The following is a 26,268-nucleotide window of genomic DNA, read 5'->3' as shown; positions in this document are numbered from 1 at the left end:
AAAGGTCAAAGGTCAAAGTCATAAATCATCTTGACAGAAGGTATAGAATATCTACTACTTACGGTTCATTTACAGCATCAAAGCCCAGCAATTGCAGATAGAAATACTAGTTTAGATAACAAATTGCTTCATGATTCTTGCTTTAATTTCTTGTTAGTCAGCCTATTAAATAAAATGTAGACCACATTTTTAAAAATTCAAAAGTATATTTCAGCAATGCTTTCCAAGAACACATTAGTTTACATATATGAATGCATGTAGTATATTAGTAGGGCATTTAAACAGATAAAATATATAAACAGTTCACCATACAGCAAAAGTTTGCAGCTGCACTTGTATGTGTTTATACTGCAATACCGATCTAGTCCTTTGGCAGTAAAGGACTGAGATGGTAAACTTGATGACTACTGAATTGTTAAACGAATAATAATAGAACTGAATCAATGGAGTTCACTTAGCAAAACTGTAACGAGATATTAACATCAAAATAAAATAAGAAAAAATTAGCGCTCGATGAAGAGGATACTTACCTACAATCAGCCGAAACGAACCTGCAGCTCCACACTATCTCTGTCAGCAGTGAGAAGATGTAATGTTGTGTGCAGCTTTGAATGACTCGGTACTGCAGGGAAGGACAATCTCCGACCAAACGAATATTAAAAGAATCAAAAGTAGCAGGACATAACCATGTTTTCATGAATGACTGCAGCATTTGAGTAGATTAAATTGTTGTGACGTCACACAAAAGGCAACTGTGCTTGTTTTATATTGATGGAGAAAACTGTTAACTCACTCACGGTCAATTGGTCATATGTTTAAGATGTCTTCAACTATCACTGTGGTGGTTGTGCTTTAAGGTAAGATCTCAAGTTTGATTTTAGGGTTTGTGTAATGTACTTATTATAATACAGATTATAAGTCTAAAATGTTTTTCTTTTATTGATATTTACAAGTCCAAAAAAATACAAAACTCTCAAAGGCTTAAAAGTTTTAATGGGGGGGTGGGGGGGGGGGGGTGTATATGTAAAAACCAGAGTTTTAACATATCAATAACAATATCACTCAAACTTTGTTCAGATTTGTTGAACCGAGGCAGTGGATGATCACTGAGCCGAATTCCCAACTTCTTTGTTTGATTCCTCCTCCACATCATCATAATCTGTTATTAAATATTAAATCTGGTCAATTGTTGTTATCGGATGAATATTTTAAAAGTCTGAACTGGAAAATATTAACTAAATTAAAATAAAGATGTTAATATAATGAGAACAAAAGGGTTATAATAACTTACCCAACAGGTTTCTCACGTCTTCACTGATCACATCATCATACTCCTCTTGAACTCTCTCTGATGAAGAATTACATAAATACATATCAGTTTATATATCACTTCATCTCATTTGAAGGATAATTTTTCCCTTGAGTGAATTTATTACATAGGACACATGTCTGAGCCTAGTCCACAATACACTGAGTTTTTCCTCCATAGAAAAAAATAAATAAAAACCTTATCTGAAAAATTACTCAATGAAGTCCTGAGTTTTTAAAAAGGTCCACTTTCAGTGACCTGATACTGTGTTTGCGTGTGTACGAACAGCTAAACCACACAGAAACAGCTGCAGTTTTGAAAATACTTGGGTTTCTGTGGACAAGGCCTGATAATTGTTACATGTTTCCTGTGTGTTTTCTGATTTAAAAAAATGTAGTTCTGTGCATCTCACCTGTTAAACCTCGAGGGCTCAGTCTATTAATGATGACATCATCGTAATTCTCTGGTGTGTTCACTACACATGCAAATATGAGTCAATTTAAGTGTAAACCAAAGGCAGTAATTTAAAATAATATCTGTAATGATCTTGATTGTAGAGTGATATTAATTTTAAACAATTGAAAAAGTTAAACACCTTTTTTGGTATCAGAGTTGTGTTCGCTCTTCATGACATCATCATAGCTCTCAGGTGTGTCTTCTACAAATTCACACATTCATTACATTCAGAACAAATTTGAAATATCTATCTTACATATATTCTAATATTTTGATTTAAAAGTATATTATCTGCTGTGGTAGAATAAGAGAGTGACACCTGTCTCACGATCTGGTTTCAGTCCATCAGTGATGACATCATCATAGTATCCCGGTGTGATTTCCTTCATCGTCTCTTCTGCATCAACACACAATATGTTTGGATACAAAAGCCTAAATATGTTGTTGATGCAGATCATAAGACTGAAATTGCGTTATATGTCATCTGATAATGAATCATGTGATCAATTTAAAAGGTAACTGACCTTTTAGGCCACTGCCATTGGTGACATTATCATAATATGCAGTATTGAACTCTTTTGCTAAAAAAGAAGAGCAGACTGTTAATATACAAGTAAACAGCAGTATCTGAATAGTACTGAGTCATTAATAAAATATAATATGGAATTACTAGTTAAAGTTATTCATTACAAAGCTTTTTTTTTTTTTGTAAAATGTGGAATGATTATGTGCTTCAGCTCTCTAACCTGAGAGAAGCTCATCAGCATCTTCATACCCAGAATGCAGTTCTTCAGAGATGAGACTCCCTGTTAAAGAAGAGCAGAACAGAAACATGTTCATCATTACAAACAGACTGAATCCTCATTTCCTATCGATTATAAAACACTGTGTAAGTGTCAACACAACAAATTACTTTATTATTTAAAGCATTCAAGAAATAAATCCCATGGTGTTTAGGCCTATTAGCAAACATATGACCCCATTTCTTACTGCCTTCCAGAAATATACACAGGAAGAGACAAACACACACACACACACACACCTGCATCTACTGTACATGTACAAACATATAAGTCCCTGCTTATGACCCTCTAAAAATACACACAGGAAGAGACACTGACTGGCACACACACACACACTCTCTCACTCGTGCTCTCTCTCTCACACACACACACACACACACACACACACACCCACACACACACATTTGTTTTTGTGAAAAGTGGGGACATCCCATAGGCGTAATTATACTGTACAAACTGTTTATTCTATGGCCCTACACCTAATCCTAACCCTCACAGGAAACAGGAAACAGGAAACTGTGCCTTTTTACTTTCTCAAAAAAAAAACTCATTCTGTATGATTTATAAGCGTTTTGAAAAAATGGTGACATGGGTTATGTCCTCATAAGTCACCCTCTCCTTGTAATACCAGTGCCATACCCATGTCATTATACAAAGTTGTGTCCTGATATGTCACAAAAACAAGAGCACACAAACACACACACACAGTCTCTCTCTCTCTCTCACACACACACACACACACACACACAAACACACACACACACATATATAAACATGCACCTGCAGCTCTGTGGTTTTCTGTCAGGAATTCTGTGGTTTGAAGCAGGAGGTTTAATTTTAACAGGACTAATAATAGATGAACATCTACTGCCTGACAGACTCTTATTAATGATATTAAATGAGATTGATGACTCATGTCTCACCCCTCTGAGTGAAGTGATTGTGTCTGTGCTGAATCTCCTCATAAACGACCTCTGACATCGTCCTGTGTCTCCTCTTAGAGAGAGCTGTGAATGTAGACAGACAAACCTGCATCAGTTCACAACACATGACTGATCACACACTGAATAAGACTCAATATGACAGTCTCTGGATCTCTCCTACCTCTTCTCATCACTCTGTTCTGCTGAATCAGTATAAGCAGTGGCACTAAGAGCAGTAAGAGCACAACTCCCAGAACAATCACAAGCACTGGGAGAGACACTGGTGGAGGAGTTTGTGGAGGAGAGACTGATGTGGAGCGCACTGAAGGAGAAGCTGATGATGTTGTGGCAGGAGTAGTGGACACTGACACATCTGGCAAGTCTGTCAAATCACAATTATAATCATGCAAATGACATATTTATTACTCAACTATTATTAGCACTAAAATTATCAAACAATCTTGTTGTGATCTGCACAGGTGAGTGTAACAAGCTTCTGGTGGGAGCAGTCAGTGTGGTTATTCAGGGAGAGATCACAGTCCCACAGGTGAATCTCATTTCCTCTGCACTCGACTTTGTACATCCACACAACACCTTCACCAGCACCAAAGGTTGAATTCCCATCAGCCCTCAGTGCTGCTCCACAACCCAGCTGCCTGCAGACCACCTAAGCATCGCTGATGTCCCACTGATCATCACAGACTGAGCCCCACACAGCGTTATGATACACCTCCAGCCTCCCAGAACACCGGCCGTCCGTTTCAGTCAGTCTGAGAGGAAGATGATCTAAAACACACATCAACCAGAACAGACCAGCTTCAGCACAACATACCAGCACACTGAACCATTTGGAAAATAATATAATATAAGGCTTATGTTAACTAAAATAAAAATATATAATAATAATGATATTAATAATAATATTAAATTCATTACATTTCTATAGCGCTTTTCTACTTTTCTAGGCAAGTGCTCTACATTGTGAGGGGTATCTCTTCGTCCCCCACCTGTGTGCAGCATCCACCTGAATGATGCGACGTCAGCCATAGTGCGAACACCCAACACACACCAGCTTATTGGTGAAGAGGAGACAGAGTGATGAAGCCAATCAGTAGATATGGGGATTGTTAGGAGGCCATGATGGTCAGAAACCAATGGACGAATTTGGCCAGGATCCCGAGGTCACACCTCTACTCTTTTCAAAAGACATCCTGGGATTTTTTTTAATGACCACAGAGAGTCAGGACCCTAGTTTAACATCTCATCTGAACGACGGTGCTTTTTGACAGCATTGTGTCCCCCTCACCATACTGGGGTTTTAGAACCACTGATCTATATATGACTGCATCGCTCATCACGTGCTAAACTGCCAACAGGAAGTGAAGCCACCGGAAGTGTTTGCTCCACTATTTTACTAATCCCTACCAGCAGAGAGCACCATTGAGATACATTCAAACCGCACTGACGGCACAGGTAACTGATCTTACACAAAATATAGCCTATTTCTTTATGTACGTAATTATTCAGGAATTGTTAAACATGAACCTATTAGTCTCAGAAATTGATTTGAATATACAATGAATAATACAATAGCCTCTGTTATTATATTGCTGTATACTGAAATGTAAAGCTTAATTTACCATCTTGAAATATAGTTTCATGTCCGTACTGTATTACTCAGTTATTTATCTGAATAAATTATGATATGTATATTTTTAATGTCCTGATTGAGCATCATCTATTTCAGACTCTTCAAGATTGGGCAAATATGTTTACTAGCACCACCGCTTAGGCCTACATGTTGCATGATTAATTAATAATATATTTAACCATCGTTTAAATCATTACCTGCTTCAAAATGAATGCTGTTAACGAGATTATTGTTGAAACTTTTGCAGTTAGTGCCTATTGTAAGAATAAAAGAATAACTGAACAAGGATTTCAGAATGAGCACTTGTCATTTGTTATATATATGTTGAGGTCGTGTTTCTGTCTGATGTTTATCATGTTCATGATGTTTGCTACTGTAATCAACATAGCTTTTTAATAAGTAGGGAAAATTCCCGACATTAAAGAAAATAACCGTTTATATGCCTAGAGTGTTTGCATTGTAAGAATGAACATAGATACTTCAGATTTAAAAAGCACTGACTTGTCAGGTGATGTTTTCTCATTAAATTCATATGATTTGATATTACTTCAACATCACCTTGCTCACCACAGTAAGCACTGATTTATAGTATTTGCTATATTTGACAGGAAGCAAACTTGATGTTCTATGAGTGCAGTGCTGGAGCTAATGTACTGGAGGCCATGATACATCTGGCCAGGTAAGAACACAAAAAAACACACAAATGCAACATCCAACACTGACATATTTTGTTGAGCTGTGATGTTTGTAACACTTCAGCCATGGCTGCAACCCACAAAAAAATATATAACTGAGACAGCTACAGTAACCGACATAATCTTCAAAGTGCAATCAAAAAAGTGACTTTGCCGATTGTGTGAACCATATGTAGTTTATTTAGTTTGAAAGGCCCACTATATGTGCCTGCTGGCAGCCAAGTTGAGATCACATGATCATCCCAATGCTACTAAGTTTATCTCATATCTCCACTATAATCAGACACTTTCATTTCAGCTATATATGCAGCAACTTTAATGTGTATTAATTATTATTTATTATTATTATTATCATCATCTTATAAGTATTTTAATGAACACTAATATGTAAATACAGCTTGTTTATTATTTTTTTTAATATTATTGTTGTTGTTTTTTTGTTTGTTTGTTTTTTTATTAATGATTTAAGGGTCCCGATGGAGCAGGAAAACAGAGTATGGGTAAATACCAAATATATTAATTTGCCATTATATCAAATACATTTGTATATGTGTCCAGCAGATGGAAGCAAAGCTCTTATTATAATCTTAATATAGCTTGTGTCGCCACATGAGGGAGCTTCTCACTTTTTTTCCAGACAAAAAAAATGTTCATTTAATTCACAGCTACATTCCGGCTACCAGTATAATATATTAAATGTAGATCTTATTTCACAGCACATTCATTTGACTTTTTGCTGCTGTAATATATTCTAACACTCAGAATGAAGTAAATACACTGTAGCAGTAATAGTGATATTTCTCATATTTTCAATCGATTTTTACATTACAATCTAAAAAGCAGGGGCGGACTTAACCAATAAGCTTATGGCCGAATCAGATATAAACAGATCATCAGGAACACGTCAGTTAGAAATACAGGGTTCAGCAATTATGGCACACATAGGCTAGTTGGAACCAGCTTCCAGAAGAGATCAGATGTTCTCCAACAGTTTAGCCACATTCAGATCCAGAATCAAAACACATCTGTGCATGTGTGCATTTGCTGAATGAATAAGTACGACTGATTCCACTGCATCTATCCTCTTTTTTTATTCTAAACAGTAGGCTATTAATACATTTTCCCATTCATAAAACACTTTGAAATGCAATTATTTATAAAATGTGTTATATCAATATCCTTGCCAAGCCTATACTTAATTTGCTAACTCTTTTTTGACACAACATAAACAGTTGGCAGTAGCTATGGCAGCTGTTTGGTAATTGAGAATGTTCATGTGAAGTATGATGAAGACACAAATTAATAAGTTGTATAATAAAAAGTTAAAGTATACATTTACTTTACCTAGTGCTTGCAGTGTAGAATCTGTGGGTTACACAAGTTTGTAGAGTTCAGTGTGTTGTAAACTGCAAGAAAGAAAAGTTATATGAGCAATGGGGTGCAGGCTTCTCACTAAATCAGATGTAAGCTACATTTTAAAGATTCAAAAGTATTATTCAAAAGTATATTTTAGCAATGCTTGTCAAGAACACATAAGTTTACATATATTAATGCATGTAGAATATTAGTAGGGCATTAAAAAAGACAAAATATATAAACAGTACATTATAGGCTACAGCAAAAGCTTGCAGCTGCACTTGTGTGTGTTTAATTCTGCAATACCGATCTAGTCCTTTGGTGGCAGTAGGACTGAGATGGTAAACTTGATGACTACTGGAATGTTAAATGAATAATTGAACTGAATCAATGGAGTTCACTCAGCAAAACTGTAACATGATATAAACATCTAAATAAAATAAGAAAAAAGAGCGCTCGATGAAGAGGATACTTACAATCAACCGAAACGAACCTGCAGCTCCACACTATCTCTGTCAGCAGTGAGAAGATGTAATGCTGTGTGCAGCTTTGAATGACTCGGTACTGCAGGGAAGAACAATCTCATCATAATCATAAATTAGCAGGACATAACCATGTTTTCATGTATGACTGAAGAATTTGTGTAGATTAAATTACTGTGACGTCACACAACAGTCAACTGTACTTGTTTTATATTGATGGAGAAAACATGAGCTGCATTGGGTTCTAATGTTCTATTTATTATTAAGTCATATGTTGTAAAAGTTATTATAAAGTGATTCATATGGATTATAGTGAAGATGTATTTTTTAAAAGTCTTACAGGTTGTTGAACTACACATAACTCAACACTTATACAGTCTGATAAATGATGCATATAAAAGTAAAATGCCCAGCAGACAAGCAATATGCATATTTATTTAATGGTTAAAAAAACACTTTATAATATATTAATAAGGTTAATAACAATAACTATTATTTTAATAATTATTTTATAAGTTAGACTATTTATTTATTCAGTACTTATCCACTTACAAATCTCTAGTGCTTACTGCAGTGATGCTGAAGACAGTTAAATCACTCACGGTCATTTGGTCATATGTTTAAGATGTCTTCAACTATCACTGTGGTTGTGCTTTATAAGGTAGGATCTCAAGCTTGATTTCAAAGTTTGTGTAATGTCTTATTGAAATACACAAAAAAAGTCTGAAAAGTTTTTTTTAAGTCTTTTTATTGGTATCAACAAAAAAATACAAAACTCTCTAAGGCTTAAAAGTTTTAATACAAAAAGGGATGGGAGGCGGGGGGGTATAAAAACGGAGTTTTAACATATCAATATCAATATCACTCAAACTTTGTTCAGATTTGTTGAACCGAGGCAGAGGATGATCACTGAGCCGAATGCCCCACTTCTTTGTTTGACTCCTCCTCCACATCATCATAATCTGTTATTAAATACAAAAGTCAAATGTTGTTATTGGATGAATATTTTAAAAGTCTTAGCTTGAAAATATTAACTAAATTAAAATAAAGATGTTAATATAATGAGAACAAAAGGGTTATAATAACTTACCCAACAGGTTTCTCACATCTTCACTGACACTCATCACATCATCATACTCCTCCTGAACTCTCTCTGATCAAGAATGACAGAAAAACATGTCACATCAGTTTATAAAACATGTCATCTCATTTGAAGGATATTTTTCCATTCAGTGACGTTATTACACAGAATACACATCTGAGGCCTAGTCCACAATACACTGGTATTTTTATAAACAGGATTTTTCCTCCATTAAAAAAATAAAAAAATAAAATAAAAACTTGTCCACATGAAAATACACAACAACACTGCAATCAGAGTTTCTGAAAATCTTCACCCTGGCAGGAGTTTTGAAAATACCCATGTTCCTGTGGACAGGGCCTGATACTTGTTACGTTTCCTGTGTGTTTTCTGTCCTTGTCTGTTGTGTGCCTTGTTTGTCTTTATTGTTAACCTCATTAGTTGCCATAGCCACTCATTTGACCACACCCATCTGTTTGTTGCTATAGTAACTCATTAGTCTCTTTTTTTAGTGTATCCACCTTATTTTTCCTGTAAGAGTGTATGCTTTTGTAAATTTTATGTCTGGCTTCTGGTCTCATCTGATTCTAGCTATTTTTAGCTGTACAAAACAGCCCTTTTTGATGCTTGATATTGCAAACTGATGTGTCTTACCTTATTACTTGAATTTATAATCTTAATTATTAACACACTGGTTTGTAATGCAAAATATTTTACGGTTTACTGCACATTGTTATTTTTCTCGTTATTTCCCTACAGAAGCTAATGAACCAGAAGTCTCACATTCACAGAAATTGGCTTCTGTGTTGAAAAATAAGATAAAAATTTATAAATTGCCCTTGTGTTTCTCTTGTGTTTTGTCAGCTGTTGAATGTATTGGGGCTTGTTTTGCCTGTGTTTCTCTTCCGTGTGTTACTTCTATTAAACTCATGCAGTTAGATCTGATCTCAGACAGCTTTCTCCAACACATCACAATACTCATGTAAATATGTGAAGGGTGATTAAAAATGTAGTTCTGTGCATCTCACCTGTTAAACCTTGAGAGCTCGGTCTATTAATGATGACATCATCATAATTCTCTGGGGTGTTCACTACACATGCAAATATGAGTTAATTTAACTGTAAACCAAAAAACCATTAAGTAGTTAAGTAAATTAAGTAATTTAAAATATTATCTGTAATGATCTTGATTGTAGAGTGAATTTTTTTTAATGATCAAGTAAAACACCTTTTTTGATATCAGAGTTGTGTTCGCTCGTCATGACATCATCATAGCTCTCAGGTGTGTCTTCTACAAATTCACACATTCATCACAGACACACACATTCATTACATTCAGAACAAATTTGAAATATCAGTTTTAAATATACTGTAATATTTAGATTTAAAATTATATCATATGCTGCTGTAGAATAAGAGAGTGACACCTGTCTCACGATCTGGTTTCAGTCCATCAGTGATGACATCATCATAGTATCCCGGTGTGATTTCCTTCACCATCTCTTCTGCATCAACACACAATATGTTTAGATACAAAAGCCAAAATATGTGGTTGCTTCAGATCAAACCGAAAATGTATTACATGTCATCTGGTAATGAATCATGGATCAATTTAAAAGGTCACTGACCTTTTAGGCCACTGCCATTGTTGACATCATCATAATATGCAGTATTGAACTCTTTTGCTAAAAAAGGAGAGCAGACTGTTAATATACAAGTAAACAGCAGGATTTGAATAGTATTGAGTCATTAATCAAATATAATATGGAATTATTAGTTACAGTAATTCATTATAAAAGTTTTTTTTTTTTTTTGTAAAATGTGGAATTATTATGCGCTTCAGCTCTCTAACCTGAGAGAAGTTCATCAGCATCTTCATACCCAGAATGCAGTTCTTCAGAGATGAGACTCCCTGTTAAAGAAGATCAGAACAGTCAGAAACATGTTCATTAGAAATAGACTGAATGCTTACTTCCTTTCGATTATAAAACACTGTGTTAGTGACAACACAATAAATTACTTTATTTCTTAACACAATTACTTTATTATTTAATGCATTCAATAAATAAATCCCATGGTGTTTAGGCCTATTAGCAAACATATGACCCCATTTCTTACTGCCTTCCAGAAATATACACAGGAAGAGACAAACACACACACACACACACACACACACACAAACACACACACACACATACACACACCTGCATCTACTGTACATGTACAAACATATAAGTCCCTGCTTATGACCCTCTAAAAATACACACAGGAAGAGACGCTGACTGACACACAGACACACACACACACACACACACTCACTCTCTCGCACTCGCTCACACACACACACACACACCTGCATCTACTGTACATGTACAAACATATCCCTGCTTATGACCGTCTAAAAATACACACAGGAAGAGACGCTGACTGGCACAGACACACATACACTCTCTCTGTCTCTCTCTCACATACTCTCTCTCTCTCACACACACACACACACACACACAAACATGCACCTGCAGCTCTGTGGTTTTCTGTCAGGAATTCTGTGGTTTGAAGCAGGAGGTTTAACAGGACTAATAATAGATGAACATCTACTGTCTGACAGACTCTTATTAATGATATTAAATGAGATTGATGGCTCATGTCTCACCCCTCTGAGTGAAGTGATTGTGTCTGTGCTGAATCTCCTCATAAACGGCCTCAGACATTGTCCTGTGTCTCCTCTTAGAGAGAGCTGTGAGTGTAGACAGACAAACCTGCATCAGTTCACAACACATGACTGATCACACACTGAATAAGACACAATATGACAGTCTCTGGATCTCTCCTACCTCTCCTCATCACTCTGTTCTGCTGAATCAGTATAAGCAGTGGCACTAAGAGCAGTAAGAGCACAACTCCCAGAACAATCACAAGCACCGGGAGAGACACTGGTGGAGGAGTTTGTGGAGGAGAGAATGATGTTGAGCGAACTGGAGGAGAAACTGGAGGAGAAGCTGATGATGTTGTGGCAGGAGTAGTGGAGACTGACACATCCAACAAGCCTGTCAAAACATAATAAAAAACATACAAATGACTGATTAATTACTCAACTATTATTTGCACTAAAAATATCAAACAATCTTGCTGTGACCTTCACAGGTGAGTGTAACAAGCTTGCGGGAGCAGTCAGTGTGATTATTCAGTGAGAGAGGACAGTCCCACAGATGAATCTCATTCCCTCTGCACTCGACTTTGTACATCCACACAACATTTTCACCAGCACCAAAGGTTGAATTCCCATCAGCCCTCAGTGCTGCTCCACAACCCAGCTGCCTGCAGACCACCTGAGCATTGCTGATGTCCCACTGATCATCACAGACTGAGCCCCACACAGCGTTATGATACACCTCCAGCCTCCCAGAGCACCGGCCGTCCCCTTCAGTCAGTCTGAGAGGAACATGATCTAAAACACACATATCAGCACATACCAGCTTCAGCACATTTACAACAAAAAAACACACTGAATCAAGATGGCTTTAATTGTATGATGTAACTTACCTGAACACTGTTTCTGGTGAGGAGATGGTGAGATTGAACATGTCAGAAGACTACGAGGAGACTCCTGATTCTTATCCTCTGAGATTAAAACATGAAGAGAACTGAACATTAGCACACAAGGGACAGAACATCATTCAGTGAAACATATCAGTGTGAAAACATATCATTTAAACCTCACAAAACAATGTACCGGTATGCTCTTTTCTTTTCTAAAAGCTAAGTTTAGCTTTTCTTAAAAACATTTCTCACAAAATATAAACATTGTGTTTAAAGAAATGTGACTACTGAGACCATTTACATCATTTAAATATCATCTCACTTGAGCAGGTGATTTTGGCCACTTCATCTCTATTACAGTCATTCTGTCCCCACGGTGAAGATGGACACTGCCACAGATATGAATCATGTGGCCGACATGTAACTTTATCCAGCCAGTTAGGAGCTGATTTCACTCTTGCTGTAGAATCAGACAAAACACCAGATCTTCCACAGTTCAGCTCTTGACAGATCAGACTCACTGTGTCTTCCTCCATCTGGTTCCAGCACACATTACCCCAGGATCCATTGTAGAAAACCTCCAGATTCCCTTTACAGCCCTCAGTTAACCTGATCTCTTTAAACTCTAGATGAAAATGACAAGAAAATATAATTTTAAAATTCCAAAATTGAAAAACCCGTGCATTACGGATATGTGAAAGCAAAGTGACATGTGGCCAAGTATGGTGACACATACTCAGGATTAGTGCTCTGCATTTATCCCATCCAAAGGGCCACACAGCAGTAAACACACACCTGGAGCAGTGGGCAGCCATTTTTGCTTAAGCACCGGGGAGCAGTTAGGGGTTCTGTGCCTTGCTCAAGGACACCTCAGTCCTGGTATTGAAGGTGGGAGAGAACATTGTACATTCACTCCACCCACCGACAATCCCTGTCGTTACGAGACTCGAACCCACAACCTTTGGGTCTGAGTCTCTAACTTTTAGATTAGATTAGATTCAACTTTATTGTCTTTGCAAATGTAAGGTACAAGGCAACAAAATGCAGTTAGCATCTAACCAGAAGTGCAATAAGCAGTAAGTACAGAATATACAAGGTCTACAATATGTACAATAACTATACAGTTAAGTATTATGGACATAATTTACAGATTTTAAATACTATCAGCATGAAATACAGATGTACTGGTGTACTATGAACATACTATACAGATGGTTTATGTAAAAGTGTATGTACACTATAGGCAGAAACTATGAACATATGAACATCATTTACACTAGTGCAATGGACAGTAAATTCCATAGAAAATATTTCAGTGTGCAAATGCATTACTCAGTGTTTCTGGATTCAGCAAGGAGACAGCTGTAAGGAAAAAGCTGTTCCTGAATCTGCTGGTCCTTGTCCGGAGGCTCCTATAGCGCCTCTTGGAGGGCAGGAGGTTAAACAGTCCGTGGTCAGGGTGAGAGGAGTCCTTGCGAATGCTGCAAGCTCGATGTAAACAGCGTTTCCTCTGGATGTCCTCAAGAGCAGGAAGTGGTGTCCCTGTGATGCGTTGGGCAGTTTTCACCAACCTCTGCAGTGGGTGGCCACGACTTCCCCAATAAAAGGTTATTTCTAAAATCGTTATATTAATTTTAAATATGATGTAAAAAAAAACACAGCAGTGTGTTTAAAGTGAAAGTTTGGAGATTTGCCAAGTATGGTAACCCATACTCAGAATTGGTGCTCTGCATTTAACCCATCCAAGTGCACACACACACAGCAGTGAAAAGTGAACACACTGTGAACACACACTCGGAGCAGTAGGCAGCTATAGATCCAGCGCCCGGGGAGCAACTGGGGATTCAGTGCCTTGCTCAAGGGCACTTCAGCCATGGGTATTGAGGGTGGAAGAGAGCGCTGTTCATTCACTCCCTCCCACCTACAACTCCTGTACGGCACCAAGACTCGAACCGGTGACCTTCTTGTCCAGCTCTCTAACCATTAGGCCACAGCTGCCCCACAAACACAAGGAGGTTGTGTTGACAGTTTACCTGAGCACATGACTCCTACATCCTTCTTGTGTTGACAGTCATGTTTTCCCCAGCCTGAAGAAGAGCAGCTCCACAGGGACGTCTCATTCCCCTCACACTCCACCTCATCCAGCCATATGGGTCCAGAACCAGGACCAAACCAGGCTGGTACCGGCTGGTTACTGAGGGCCACTCCACACTGCAGCTGTCTGCACACCACATGAGCATCTTTAATATCCCAGGAGTCATCACACACTGTCCCCCATGAGCCGCTGTGAAAAACCTCCAGCCTCCCTGCACAGTCTCCCCCAGAACCCACCAGCCTGATGGACCCCCGACCTGATATTCAGAGAAAGAAAAACACATTATTGATCACAAACAACTGAAGAATCTGTCCAGATGTTGTTCTTCTCACCGATGCAGGTGATTGACAGCTGTTGTGTGGAGCTGCAGTTGAGAGTTCGTGGAGATCTGCAGTTCCCCAGATGAGCTTCACTCCCAGAGCACTGGAAGCCCGTCACACACTCATGACTGTGTTCAGGACTGGATGAAGAGGAGCCAGAGAAGTTCAGCACAGAGCCACAGCCCAGCTGTCTGCAGACCACAGAGGATTCAGAGAGACTCCAGGAGTCCAGCAGAACTCTCCTCCAGACCTGATGGATGAAAACTTCCACCTCCCCCTCACACTGTCTCTCTCCAGACAACCGCACCAGACCGTCATGAAGAGCCAGAGAGGAATCTGAGTGAAAGATCTGACATTTTACTAAAATACTGCAAATGTGTTAAAGACCACAGAGGAACATTTATATAATAAATATGCTTTATGTCAGTATTACATTTATATAAGTAAATTAAAAACGTCTTGGTTACGTATGTAACCCTCGTTCCCTGAAGGAGGGAACGGAGACGTTACGAATGGGATCTCGCCCGAGAGCCCAATCACCTTCGAGTGGTACAAAACGAGCCAATGGTACACAAAGTACCTTGGTCTGCGGAATTTGCATCGCGAGCTCCGCCCCGCAGAGCGGGTATATAAGGAGCAACGCGAGCAACTCGCATTCAAGTCTTCGCTGAGGAGCCGAGCCAGTGACCCGGCCGTTCAGCGGAACAGCGATGTGGCAAGGGGACGTAACGTCTCCGTTCCCTCCTTCAGGGAACGAGGGTTACATACGTAACCAAGACGTTCCCTTTCAGTCGGTCACGTTCAACATTACGAATGGGGTCCCTTACAAAACGCCACATGGCTGTCTTCCAGCGACCCGTGTGAGTGATAGCACCCTGTCGTGAGGCCAGCACGAGTGAGGGCCTACAGCTCGCACAGAATACGCTGGGGAGCATATTCCAGCTGGACATATGCTAGCAGGCTGCCTGCCCGTGGGAGGACTTACAGAAAGCAGGTATCTACCAAGGTGGTGATAAATAAGAACTCTGAGGTACCCAGCCCGCAGGGTGGAATTTTCAACGACAGAGCTGGCAAGGGCTTGCCAAGGGAAAGACACATGCTGCGGTCCTGTGGACATACACACGTGGGATTACCCAGAAGGGGAATCACGACACATGGAGGCACCTAGTCCCACACATGGCTGACCAAGGGGCATGTACGCAAGTGTTGGACATCAACAGTGCTGGAGGAACCCAGGGTTCTGACTGAGGAACTCACCTGAGGGGAATAGCGCACGCATCCAGTCCGCGGAGTGGAATGGCGCAGCAAGCGGATTGACACCGAGCAGGTCCTTACTGGCCCGAAGGGGCGAGTATCCGGGAGGACACGGGCTCTACACGGAGATTATAAAATCTTGCGAATGTGTTAGGTGTCGCCCAGCCCGCAGCTCTACAGATGTCTGCTAGCGAGGCGCCATGCGCCAGCGCCCAGGAGGAAGCTACGCTCCTAGTTGAGTGAGCTCTCACCCCTAGGGGGCATGGCAGGTCTCGAGCCTGATAAGCCAGGACAATAGCATCCACTATCCAGTGGGATAACCTCTGCTTGGAGACAGCCTTTCCCTTCTGCTGGCCTCCGTAACAGACAAAGAGCTGGTCTGAGGTCCTAAGGCACCGAGTTCTGTCCACGTAGGTGCGGAGCGCACGTACTGGACAGAGCAGCGCCAGGGCTGGGTCTGCCTCCTCCAGGGGCAGCGCTTGCAAGTTCACCACCTGATCCCTAAAAGGAGTGGTGGGAACTTTGGGCACGTACCCAGGCCGGGGTCTCAAGATAACGTGAGAGTTAGCCGGCCCGAATTCCAGGCACGCTTCGTCAACTGAAAATGCCTGCAGGTCCCCGACCCTCTTCACCGAAGCCAAAGCCGTCAGGAGCGCAGTTTTCAAAGATAAAAACTTTAGCTCTACTGAGAGCAAGGGTTCGAAGGGAGCTCTCTGCAGTGCTGATAGAACCACTGCGAGGTCCCAAGAGGGGACTTGCTGAGGGCGAGGCGGATTGAGCCTCCTTGCTCCTCTCAGGAACCTGATGATCAGATCGTGCCTTCCAAGAGACTTACCTTCAACAGGGTCATGGTGAGCCGAAATGGCAGCCACATAGACCTTGAGGGTGGACGGAGACAGCCTTCTTTCCAACCCCTCCTGAAGAAAGGAAAGCACTGACCCAATCGGGCATTTCCAGGGGTCCTCACGCCGTGAAGAACACCAAGTGACGAAGAGGTTCCACTTCAAAGCATAGGCATGTCTGGTGGACATGGCTCTAGCTGAAGTGATGGTAGCTACCACGTGTGGTGGCAAGGTACCTAAACCTTCCGTGACCCATCCAGAACCCACACATGTAGGTTCCACAGATCGGGACGTGGATGCCAGAGGGTGCCCCGTCTCTGAGAAAGAAGGTCCCTCCTCAGAGGAATTGGCCAGGGAGGGGCTGTCGCGAGGAGTACAAGTTCGGGGAACCAGGTCCGGCCGGGCCAAAAAGGCGCAACCATGAGGACCTGCTCCTCGTCCTCCCTGATCTTGCACAACGTCTGTGCAAGAAGGCTCACTGGGGGAAACGCATACTTGCGCAGGCCCAGCGGCCAGCTGTGTGCCAGGGCGTCCGTGCCGAGGGTGCCCTCGGTCAGGGAGTAAAACAACTGGCAGTGGGAATTTTCTGGAGAGGCAAACAGGTCTACCTGAGCATCTCCGAAGTGTTCCCAAATCAGCTGAACCGACTGGGGGTGGAGTCTCCATTCCCCGGGGCGAGACTGCTGTCGTCAGAGCTCGTCGGCTGCACGATTGAGCCTGCCTGGAATGTGAATGGCACGAAGCGACCTCAGATGCTTGTGACTCCACAGGAGGAGATGGCGAGCGAGTTGCGACATGCGGCGGGAGCGTAGACCACCCTGATGGTTGATGTACGCTACGGTCGCAGTGTTGTCCGTACGGACCAGAACGTGCTTGTCCTTCAGCAGGGCCCTGAAGCGGTGCAGAGCAAGACGTACTGCTAGCAACTCGAGGCAATTGACATGCCACTGAAGTCGGGGTCCTGTCCAGGAGCCTGACGCAGCATGCCCATTGCACATGGCACCCCAGCCCGTGGCAGAGGCATCTGTTGACACAACAACATGTCTGGACACCAGTTCTAGGGGCACGCCGGCCCGTAGAAACGAGGGGTCCAACCACGGGGTGAAGTATCGACGGCAGGCCGGAGTGATGGTCACTCGGAGCGTGCCCTGTTGCCATGCCCATCTCGGGACTTGGTCGTGAAGCCAGTGCTGAAGCGGTCTCATATGGAGTAGCCCGAGTGGTATGACTGCCGCCGCGGACGCCATATGCCCCAGGAGCCTCTGAAACAGTTGGAACCGCTCTCTTGCCCTCGAATTGTCTCAGGCAACTCAGCAGTGACTGCGCGTGCTCGTTTGTAAGCTGCGCGAACATGGCGACCGAGTCTATTTCCATACCGAGAAAAGAGATCCTCTGCACAGGGGAGAGTTTGCTCTTTTCCCAGTTGACCTGAAGACCCAGTCGGGCGAGGTGTCTGAGCACCAGATTCCTGTGCTCGCACAACCGCTCTCGAGAGTGAGCTAGGATCAGCCAGTCGTCGAGGTAGTTGAGGATACGGACACCCTGTTCCCTGAGAGGAGCCAGGGCTCCCTCCGCAACCTTCGTAAAGACGCGGGGAGAGAGGGCCAACCCGATTGGGAGAACCTTGTACTGATATGCCTGCCCCTCGAAAGCAAACCGAAGAAACGGTCTGTGTCGAGGAAGAATGGAGACATGAAAGTACGCGTCCTTCAGGTCGATCGCTGCAAACCAATCCATCGGACGAATGCATTCGAAAATGCGCTTGGGCGTTAGCATCTTGAACGGGAGTCTGTGCAGAGCTCGGTTCAAGGCACGCAGGTCCAGGATTGGCCGTAACCCACCTGTCTTCTTGGGTACTATGAAGTAAGGGCTGTAAAAGCCGGACTTCATGTCGGCTGGAGGGACCGGCTCTATCGCGCCCTTTGCCAGCAGGGTCGCGACCTCCGCGCGCATGACAGGGGCATCTTTGCCCACCATCGTCACGTGGACACCCCGAAACCTGGGGGGACGCCGGGCGAACTGAATCGCGTAGCCGAGCCTGAGCGTCCGGATGAGCCAGCGGGAAGGCCTGGGGAGCTCTAGCCAGGCTCCCAGGAACCGAACCAGCGGGGTCAAGGGGACTACAGGCGTACCCACAGTGGGGCAGCGTGGTGGAGCAGACAGCCCCGGCATGGGAGGCATAGTGTCCCTTAGCGGGGGCGGAGTGCGGGCACTCGTCTGACTCCAAGTGGCAAAGAGGGCATGAGAAGGCGAAGCGTTCTTGAGCCGTCTTTGCATGGAAATTGGCAAGGGGAGAGGGGAACGAGAGCGGCGAGGAAGCACGTCGCCAGCTGTCATTCGTGGCCTCTTGGGACCTGGAGGTAGAGGAAACAGCTCTTTTAGTGAAGATTTGTGTACCACTGGCCGCAGGGCCAGTGGCGGAACAAAAGGAAAACGAGAACAAAGGATTCTCCCCCGGCCCTCCTCCGGGGGAAGGAGTGGTCCTGCTACCATCTCCTGATGAGCTGACGTCTCCAACTCCAGGTCGCCCGTCTCAGGAACGCCGCTTGGCCTGGCGTTTGGCAGGTTTAGGGGCAGAGACGGGTTGCACCGCCCTTCTGCGGCCATCTCCTCGCTGCAGCCGGGGTGAAGGCTGCTGCTGTGGCCGAGCGGGAGTGGAGGAGGCCGCAGGGGGGCGCCCTCGGCGACGAGCAGGCTGAGGTTGCGCCGGCGGCGGGGTGGAATCAGCAGAGGGCCGCCGGGGCAGGATGTGTCTGATGGCCTCAGACTGCTTCTGGGCGGCAGAGAACTGCTGGGCAAAGCTCTCTACCGCGTCGCCGAAGAGGCCATCCTGGGAGACCGGGGAGTTGAGGAGCTGAGCCCGATCAGACTCCCTCATGTCTGCCAGGTTCAGCCATAGGTGGCGCTCCTGGACCACCAAAGTGGACATCACCTGACCCAAGGAGCGCGCAGTGACCTTCGTCGCCCAGAGAGCGAGGTCGGTTGCAGTGCGCGCCTCCTGCAAAACCCCTGGGTCAGCACTGCCCTCGTGCAGCTGCCGGAGCAGCTTGGCCTGATAGACCTGCAGTGAGGCCATGGCATGCAGGGCAGAAGCGGCCTGGCCCGCAGCTCTGTAAGCCTTGGCCACAAGCGTGGATGAGAACTTACAGGCTTTGGAGGGCAGCTTGGGACCACCACGCCAAGCGAAGGCGCTCTGTGGACACAGTTGCATCGCAACAGAACGCTCCACCGGGGGAATCCCAGCATACCCCTTGGCCGCCCCGCCATCGAGGGCAGTGAAGGCGGAGGAAGAACCAGAACGGTTTCGGGCAGTTAAAGGTGCCTTCCATGAACTAGTTACTTCCTGGTGCACTTCCGGGAAGAAAGGAACCAGAGGGGGGTGCTGGCGATCCGCATGAGCAGCCCCCAGGAACCAATCATCCAGCCTCGAGCGCTCAGGACAGGGTGGAGGATTCCACTCAAGCCCGATGCTCTCCGCTGCCCGGGAAAGCACGGCCGTCAGCTCGGGATCAGACTCGGACAACGCTGGCACTCCCGAGGGAGGCAACGCAGCCGAACCCTCATCTCCCGAGGACTCAAGCCCGCCTTGTGATGCGGCGATCGACATACGGTCCTCTTCGCGAGCCCCGAATGAGATGTCAGGAGCCTGAGAGGGTCCAGCAAACTCATCCGGGAACTCAACCGGCTGCGGCGTATGTGAGGGGGGTGTGGCCCGAGGAGGTTCGCTCGTCAGGGAAGCCCACACGGTAACCCTCAGATCACCCTGGCCACCAGCCGAAGTAGCTCTCTTACGAGAAGAAGAGCTAGAACGGGGTGTGGCAGAGGGGACTCTATACCTTTTAAGGTAATCGAGTCTCGATCTCAACGCCGAGATGGTCATGTCCCCGCAATGAGAACATGAGCCATCCACGAACGCAGTCTCAGCGTGCTGGAAGCCCAGACATGTGACACAGCGATCGTGACCGTCACGAGGAGCGATATATCGACCGCACCCAGAAACACACGGGCGAAATGACATCTTTAAAAAGACGCAAATCGGCCCGTATGGGGCGGAGCTCGCGATGCAAATTCCGCAGACCAAGGTACTTTGTGTACCATTGGCTCGTTTTGTACCACTCGAAGGTGATTGGGCTCTCGGGCGAGATCCCAATCGTAACGTCGAACGTGACCGACTGAAAGGGAACTTAAATGACACAAGCATTAATCTTCAATCTGAAACGTATAGGGCAGGGATAGGCAACTCCGGTCCTGGAGGGCCACTATCCTGCAGAGTTTAGCTTCAGCCCTCATAAAAATTCATCTGCCTGTATCGATCTAGTAATCCGAAAACACTGATTGCCTTGTTCAGGCATGTTTAATTAGGGTTGGAGCTAAACTCTGCAGTGGCCCTCCAGGTCCGAAGTTGCCTATCCCTGGTATAGGGAATATATACAGCATTTTGTATAAGATTAAGTCTTCCAGTAAAATGTTCCAGTAATGTAGACTCACTAGAGCAGATGACTCCAACATCTCGTCTATGAGAACATTCAGCTCGACTCCATGAAGAGATGGAACATTCTGAGAGTTTTGTTTCATTCCCGTCACAATCAAACACATCAGTCCAGATTTCAACACTTCCCTCTCCAAACCAGTCTGATCCCACAACAGACACAGCAATCCCACAATTCAGCTGTCTACAGAGGACATTGGCAGCTCTCATATCCCAGCATGCATCACACACTGTGCCCCATTTACTAAAGTACTGACATTCAACTCGACCAGAACAGATGTCAGGACCATTGACCAGTCTGAGATCAGTGTAACCTACAGGAAATTAAAATATATTTAAACAAGACATGAGATGAGGGTAGTTTAGAGGAGAGAACTGATTGTTTATTAATTTATTTATTCATTTGTTGCTATTGTTGTATTACCATTCATAATGCATAACATGCTCATTAGAAATGTTGATAAAACAATTGGATCTAATATATTTACAGTAGCGATTAAAGTGTTGGATTTGATTTATTAATTAACTGACAGGATAAACAGTGAGATTTTACCAGAACAAATAAGTCCCACATTGTTGTCTTGAGAGCACTTTATATCATTTGAAGTTGGACACAATCGAATGGTTGATTCATTTCCTCTGCACTGAATCTCTTGTTTCCACATCTGAGCGTCTCCTTTGCCAAAAGCAGCAGCTCCCAGCACCTGTACAGGAGCCCCACAGTCCAGCTCTCTACACACAACCTCTGCATCCTTCTGGTCAAAGGCAGCGTCACACACTGCGTACCATGTGTTCCCATAAAGAACCTCTAACCTCCCGGAGCACAGGTGAGGTCCATCAGCAAGTCTTGTAAATCTTTCTACATATTTGCATAATACACAAAACCAATTAAATTAGAGTCATGGTGAGTGAAGCTGTCTTACTGTGAATGTTACAAACAAACAACAACTGTGAGTGATTAAGTCTATCCTTCAGTTGAATATTGTAATTAAAAAACTGTCAATTCATAAACAAAATCATGTCAGAACATTACAATACATTACAATACAATACAATCACAATTAATTGCAAATTATTTGTTTATAGCTAGCTCTGAAACAAATTCTATAAAATTATTGTATATTGCTTATGTTGTGTTAAGAGAAGAAAGGTCGATAAGTGATTAAACAATGAGCTGCATGAAATCACTTACCTGAGCATATGACTCCAGAATCATAATTATGATAGGCACAGCCGCTATCATGTTTACCCCATCCTAATGATCTACAGTCCTTCAGTGTAGACTCTGATCCTTTACACTGCACTTCATCCATCCAGATTTTTCCTGATCCTCGTCCAAAGTAAGAAATTACTGGTGCTTGTAAAGCCTCTCCACAGCTCATCTCTCCACACACCACTGCAGCATCATTCATATCCCAGTTATAATGACACACTGTTCCCCACTGACCATCATGAAGAACCTCCACTCGTCCAGCACAGCGACTGTTACCATTCACCAGCCTCACATTCACACTGTCTGTCCATGAGGGATACATCATAAAATAAGCATTTTTAATTAGCATACAACAATAAAATATTAACCATATAAAAGTTATAAGAATAACATTTAATTGCATAATCACAGATAAATCAATACAATATAGAATGTTTAAAAAAATAAATAGAATTTCATCTGTCGCTGAGTGTACTTACTAGCACTGATGAGTGTAACCAGTGAAGACAATAAAATAAGTAACAGACAGTTTTCCATCACTTTGTTTGTCCAAAAAACGAATTAGTTAAGCACCAAAGTTTCTCCTCTGCTCCCTCAAACACACTGAAGAAACTGGCTCCTGTCAGCCCCCTAAAGAGAGAGAGAGACTCACAGCTGCCAATGACACTCACTGTTACCTTATTAGACACAACAGAGGAAATCATCAAACACAATCAGTGACAAATCAGAAAGCAGCATTTTTATTTTCTCCATATTTATCAATAAAGTGTGAGCGCTGATGAGCGGGACTCCTCCTCCAGCGTGAGAGACACTTCACTGAGGACAGACTCGTGTCATCAGAAGTCAGTGTGGAGATAAAGTCACACTAAACTTAAAGCAGACTGATACAGAAACACTGCAGCTTATATTCAGCATCAAAACCTGAACCTGAACACAGCAGACACAAGCACTGATGACTGCTCACTTACTGAAACTTTTTAAAAATGCTATTTTTGCTATAAATTTATAAATTAGAATAAACTGAACAAAACTATTTAAAGCTATTTTTAGAAACAAAAGTGCATAATATTGGGTGGATTTTACTTCACCATTATGATGGTCTAAACAATAATAAAATAAACAGTATGTTAATATATTATCAAATGAACTGGACTGATTGTGTTCAACAGCAGAAGACTATTCTGACAAGATCTGTAAATAAACATTGTTTTCTGTTCTAAATATGTTAATTTTGCATCATATTAAACTTAAGACATTTTTAAGTGCTTATCCTTGTAATGTGTAATTTTTCCAGCAGATGGCAGCAAAACACTTCTTATTGTAAAGTGCAGCAGATAAGAGTCTTGTCCTTGGGAGCGTCTCTCTTTTTCCAGACAGACTTCTTTTTTATTTCTTTTTTGAACAAGATCAAATTACATGTATATGACAAACAGTATACATAATACAAACATTATACATTAAATAAACTTTTCACATTAGAGGGGCTGTATATAAATACAAATTTATACAAAAATATTAAAGCGTTTTCAAACTTTTAAGCTTTTTTTTAACAGAAAATCGTATAGCATCAATAAAGTTAGTTTTTCTTTTGCATGAGAACTTACATTTGTGAATATGAAATTTTGCCTTTAAAAAAATAATAAGATTTATCATGTAAACATGTTTTTTTGCTCTTCTCTAGTATACCGATAATACATATTTCCATAACAAAACAAAATGATTATCAATATTTTGCACAATAAAATCACATACATTTTGCCAAAATAGTTTTACAAAAGGGCAATGCCAAAACAAATGTACCACAGTCTCAGGGCAACTGACACAAAAGGAGCAACTAAAATCAATATCAGATTTAAATTTGAACAAATAATATTAGGCTGAGTAAATCCTGTGTATAATTTTGAATGATACTTCCTAAACCTTGTTTGTAATTTAATACTGATTAGGTATTAAACAAAACCTTTTTCCAAACAATATTGTCTTTTACTTTATTCTGATATTAATAAAGATTAGGCAAATGCACAATATCTCATTGAAACAAAGCTCTTATGGAACTGTTGTGTGATTTAAGAGAAAAACAGATGTTATATGAGAACTTATTATATTATATTAGGCAGAGACCACTGTTGTATGTTAATTCTTGTCTGATGTCTAAATAACATGCAAACTTAAGGAGAATTGGCACCAAAAATGTTAACATAGTCCCCGGTGTAACACGATTTTTATAATGTGGCAAAAAAAAAAATCCCATTTCAGGGAAGGGGGGGTCCCACAGGGGGCCCCAAACACTGGCATGGTTTGTGTACCGCTGCTGTTGGTCATCAGAGCAGTCATGTAACTTTGTAAATATTTTGACCAACAGAGAGAGCTGCAAGCACCTCTAAAAATGTATCAGTTCAGTTCCTTTGATGCACACTACACCTAAACACGATTCTGCTCCTAAGCAGTATTCAAGGCTTAGTGTATCCCATCATGCATCATGTTCAGGATCTTGTGCTCCGAAATCGTGAAATGGAGGAAAACATTTGACTGTAAATTAAAATAATTTGATATTGCATATAATCTTATAGTAAAACATTTTTTTCTTTCTTTTTTTTTTTTTTTTACATTTTATTGAAACAAAGATGAGTATGTGTATTATGTACATCATTTACAACTGTTTTTATTGCTTAAGCACCACCACAATTATTAAATTGTGTTGTCTGTTATAGGGACGACTGAACAGACACTTAGACGTTTATTTTAAATGCAAAATATTGAAAATAACAAATATATATGTTCAATTGTTCTACACACCCCTTACTTTTGGATTACTTTAAGATATGTAAATCAAAAAAGCAATTTTTTTTTTTATTATGACTTTAAAATTAAAGATAATAAAATCTATAGTAAAAAGTATTTTAAACTATTAAAAACCGTGTCTTGTTTCACTATTTAGCTATTAAAGCCCGTATATATACATAAAAGGCTATGCATTAATCTAGTGTCAGTTTAGAATTACAGTTTTTATTTTTATACATTTTTCATTTCTTTAACTTTATTTTATTTCATTGACTGATCCGGGTGGGATCAGATCTACATTTTTAGGCTCATTTCCGACAGAAAACTTACAACTGCAGTTATGCACACCATGGAGCTTTAAATCAAACACTGAATTTAGCTAACTTTATGATTTCCATGCTAGTCGGACTCGTAACTGCAAAAGTTCAAGTTAGTTGAGTAGTCTTTGTTAAAGCAAGAGTCTTCAGGCATAGCTTAAACTGTACAACTATGTTATTTCCTTTATCCTCTTTGAAAACAAAATAACTGTGACAATTACATACTTTAAAACCTTTTTCACAGCAGAAAGCAGCGTAATTAATTTACTGTAGCAGCGTCTCAGTCATCTCTCGTTTGAGGAGAATAATACACTAAAAGTGAAAAATACACACTTAGTCCGTATTTGGTATTCTTTTTACTGTTTGACTATTACTTCAGCTTTACACAAAGTCTTTGTATTGGGCTGGCTTGATAATGACCCGTCCAGACCTTGTGCGTGTTGGTCTTGTCTCAGTACCTGTATTGTCTGTTTTTGTATCAAGAGGTTGTGTTATTTTGCTCTCCACTGGATTCTTGTGGCTTTGTTCCACCTCATCTTTTTGGGGTGTTTCAGCAAACTGTACTTTTTTCTGTATTTTCTGTGTGTGTGTTACATACATTTCACGGAGTTGGCTCCTAGTACGTCGGACTGTGTTTCCATTTGGTGTTTGGATCAGGTAA

At 41.8% G+C, this 26,268-nt stretch overlaps 1 protein-coding gene and 1 long non-coding RNA gene across 2 annotated transcripts in view; both read right to left on the bottom strand.

The window, feature by feature from the left end:
• LOC127971100 (scavenger receptor cysteine-rich type 1 protein M130-like) overlaps positions 1-22,831 on the bottom strand; it is a 49,258-nt gene extending 26,427 nt beyond the window's left edge. Inside the window, exons 1-16 of the mRNA XM_052573894.1 lie at positions 22,489-22,831; positions 21,296-21,610; positions 14,689-15,047; positions 14,565-14,647; positions 14,330-14,517; positions 12,619-12,921; positions 12,300-12,377; positions 11,893-12,204; positions 11,591-11,803; positions 11,410-11,493; positions 2,512-2,571; positions 2,290-2,346; positions 2,085-2,162; positions 1,905-1,967; positions 1,722-1,784; positions 1,292-1,348 (exon numbers count right to left, since the gene is read on the bottom strand). Of these exons, the coding sequence (XP_052429854.1) occupies positions 1,292-1,348; positions 1,722-1,784; positions 1,905-1,967; positions 2,085-2,162; positions 2,290-2,346; positions 2,512-2,571; positions 11,410-11,493; positions 11,591-11,803; positions 11,893-12,204; positions 12,300-12,377; positions 12,619-12,921; positions 14,330-14,517; positions 14,565-14,647; positions 14,689-15,047; positions 21,296-21,610; positions 22,489-22,831 (2,656 nt within the window). The remainder of the gene's footprint in view (positions 1-1,291; positions 1,349-1,721; positions 1,785-1,904; positions 1,968-2,084; positions 2,163-2,289; positions 2,347-2,511; positions 2,572-11,409; positions 11,494-11,590; positions 11,804-11,892; positions 12,205-12,299; positions 12,378-12,618; positions 12,922-14,329; positions 14,518-14,564; positions 14,648-14,688; positions 15,048-21,295; positions 21,611-22,488) is intronic.
• LOC127976469 (uncharacterized) lies at positions 8,553-9,168 on the bottom strand. Its single transcript, XR_008157805.1, has 3 exons — positions 9,073-9,168; positions 8,766-8,828; positions 8,553-8,637 (listed from the first exon to the last, which is right to left on the bottom strand). It is a non-coding gene; the product is annotated as an uncharacterized LOC127976469 (long non-coding RNA).
• Positions 22,832-26,268: the final 3,437 nt, after the last annotated feature.

This window comes from Carassius gibelio, chromosome A4, assembly GCF_023724105.1.
Source record: "Carassius gibelio isolate Cgi1373 ecotype wild population from Czech Republic chromosome A4, carGib1.2-hapl.c, whole genome shotgun sequence".
Taxonomy (NCBI): domain Eukaryota; kingdom Metazoa; phylum Chordata; class Actinopteri; order Cypriniformes; family Cyprinidae; genus Carassius; species Carassius gibelio.
Note: the sequence above shows the minus strand (reverse complement) of the source record. Positions and strands in the feature narration are given on the sequence as shown.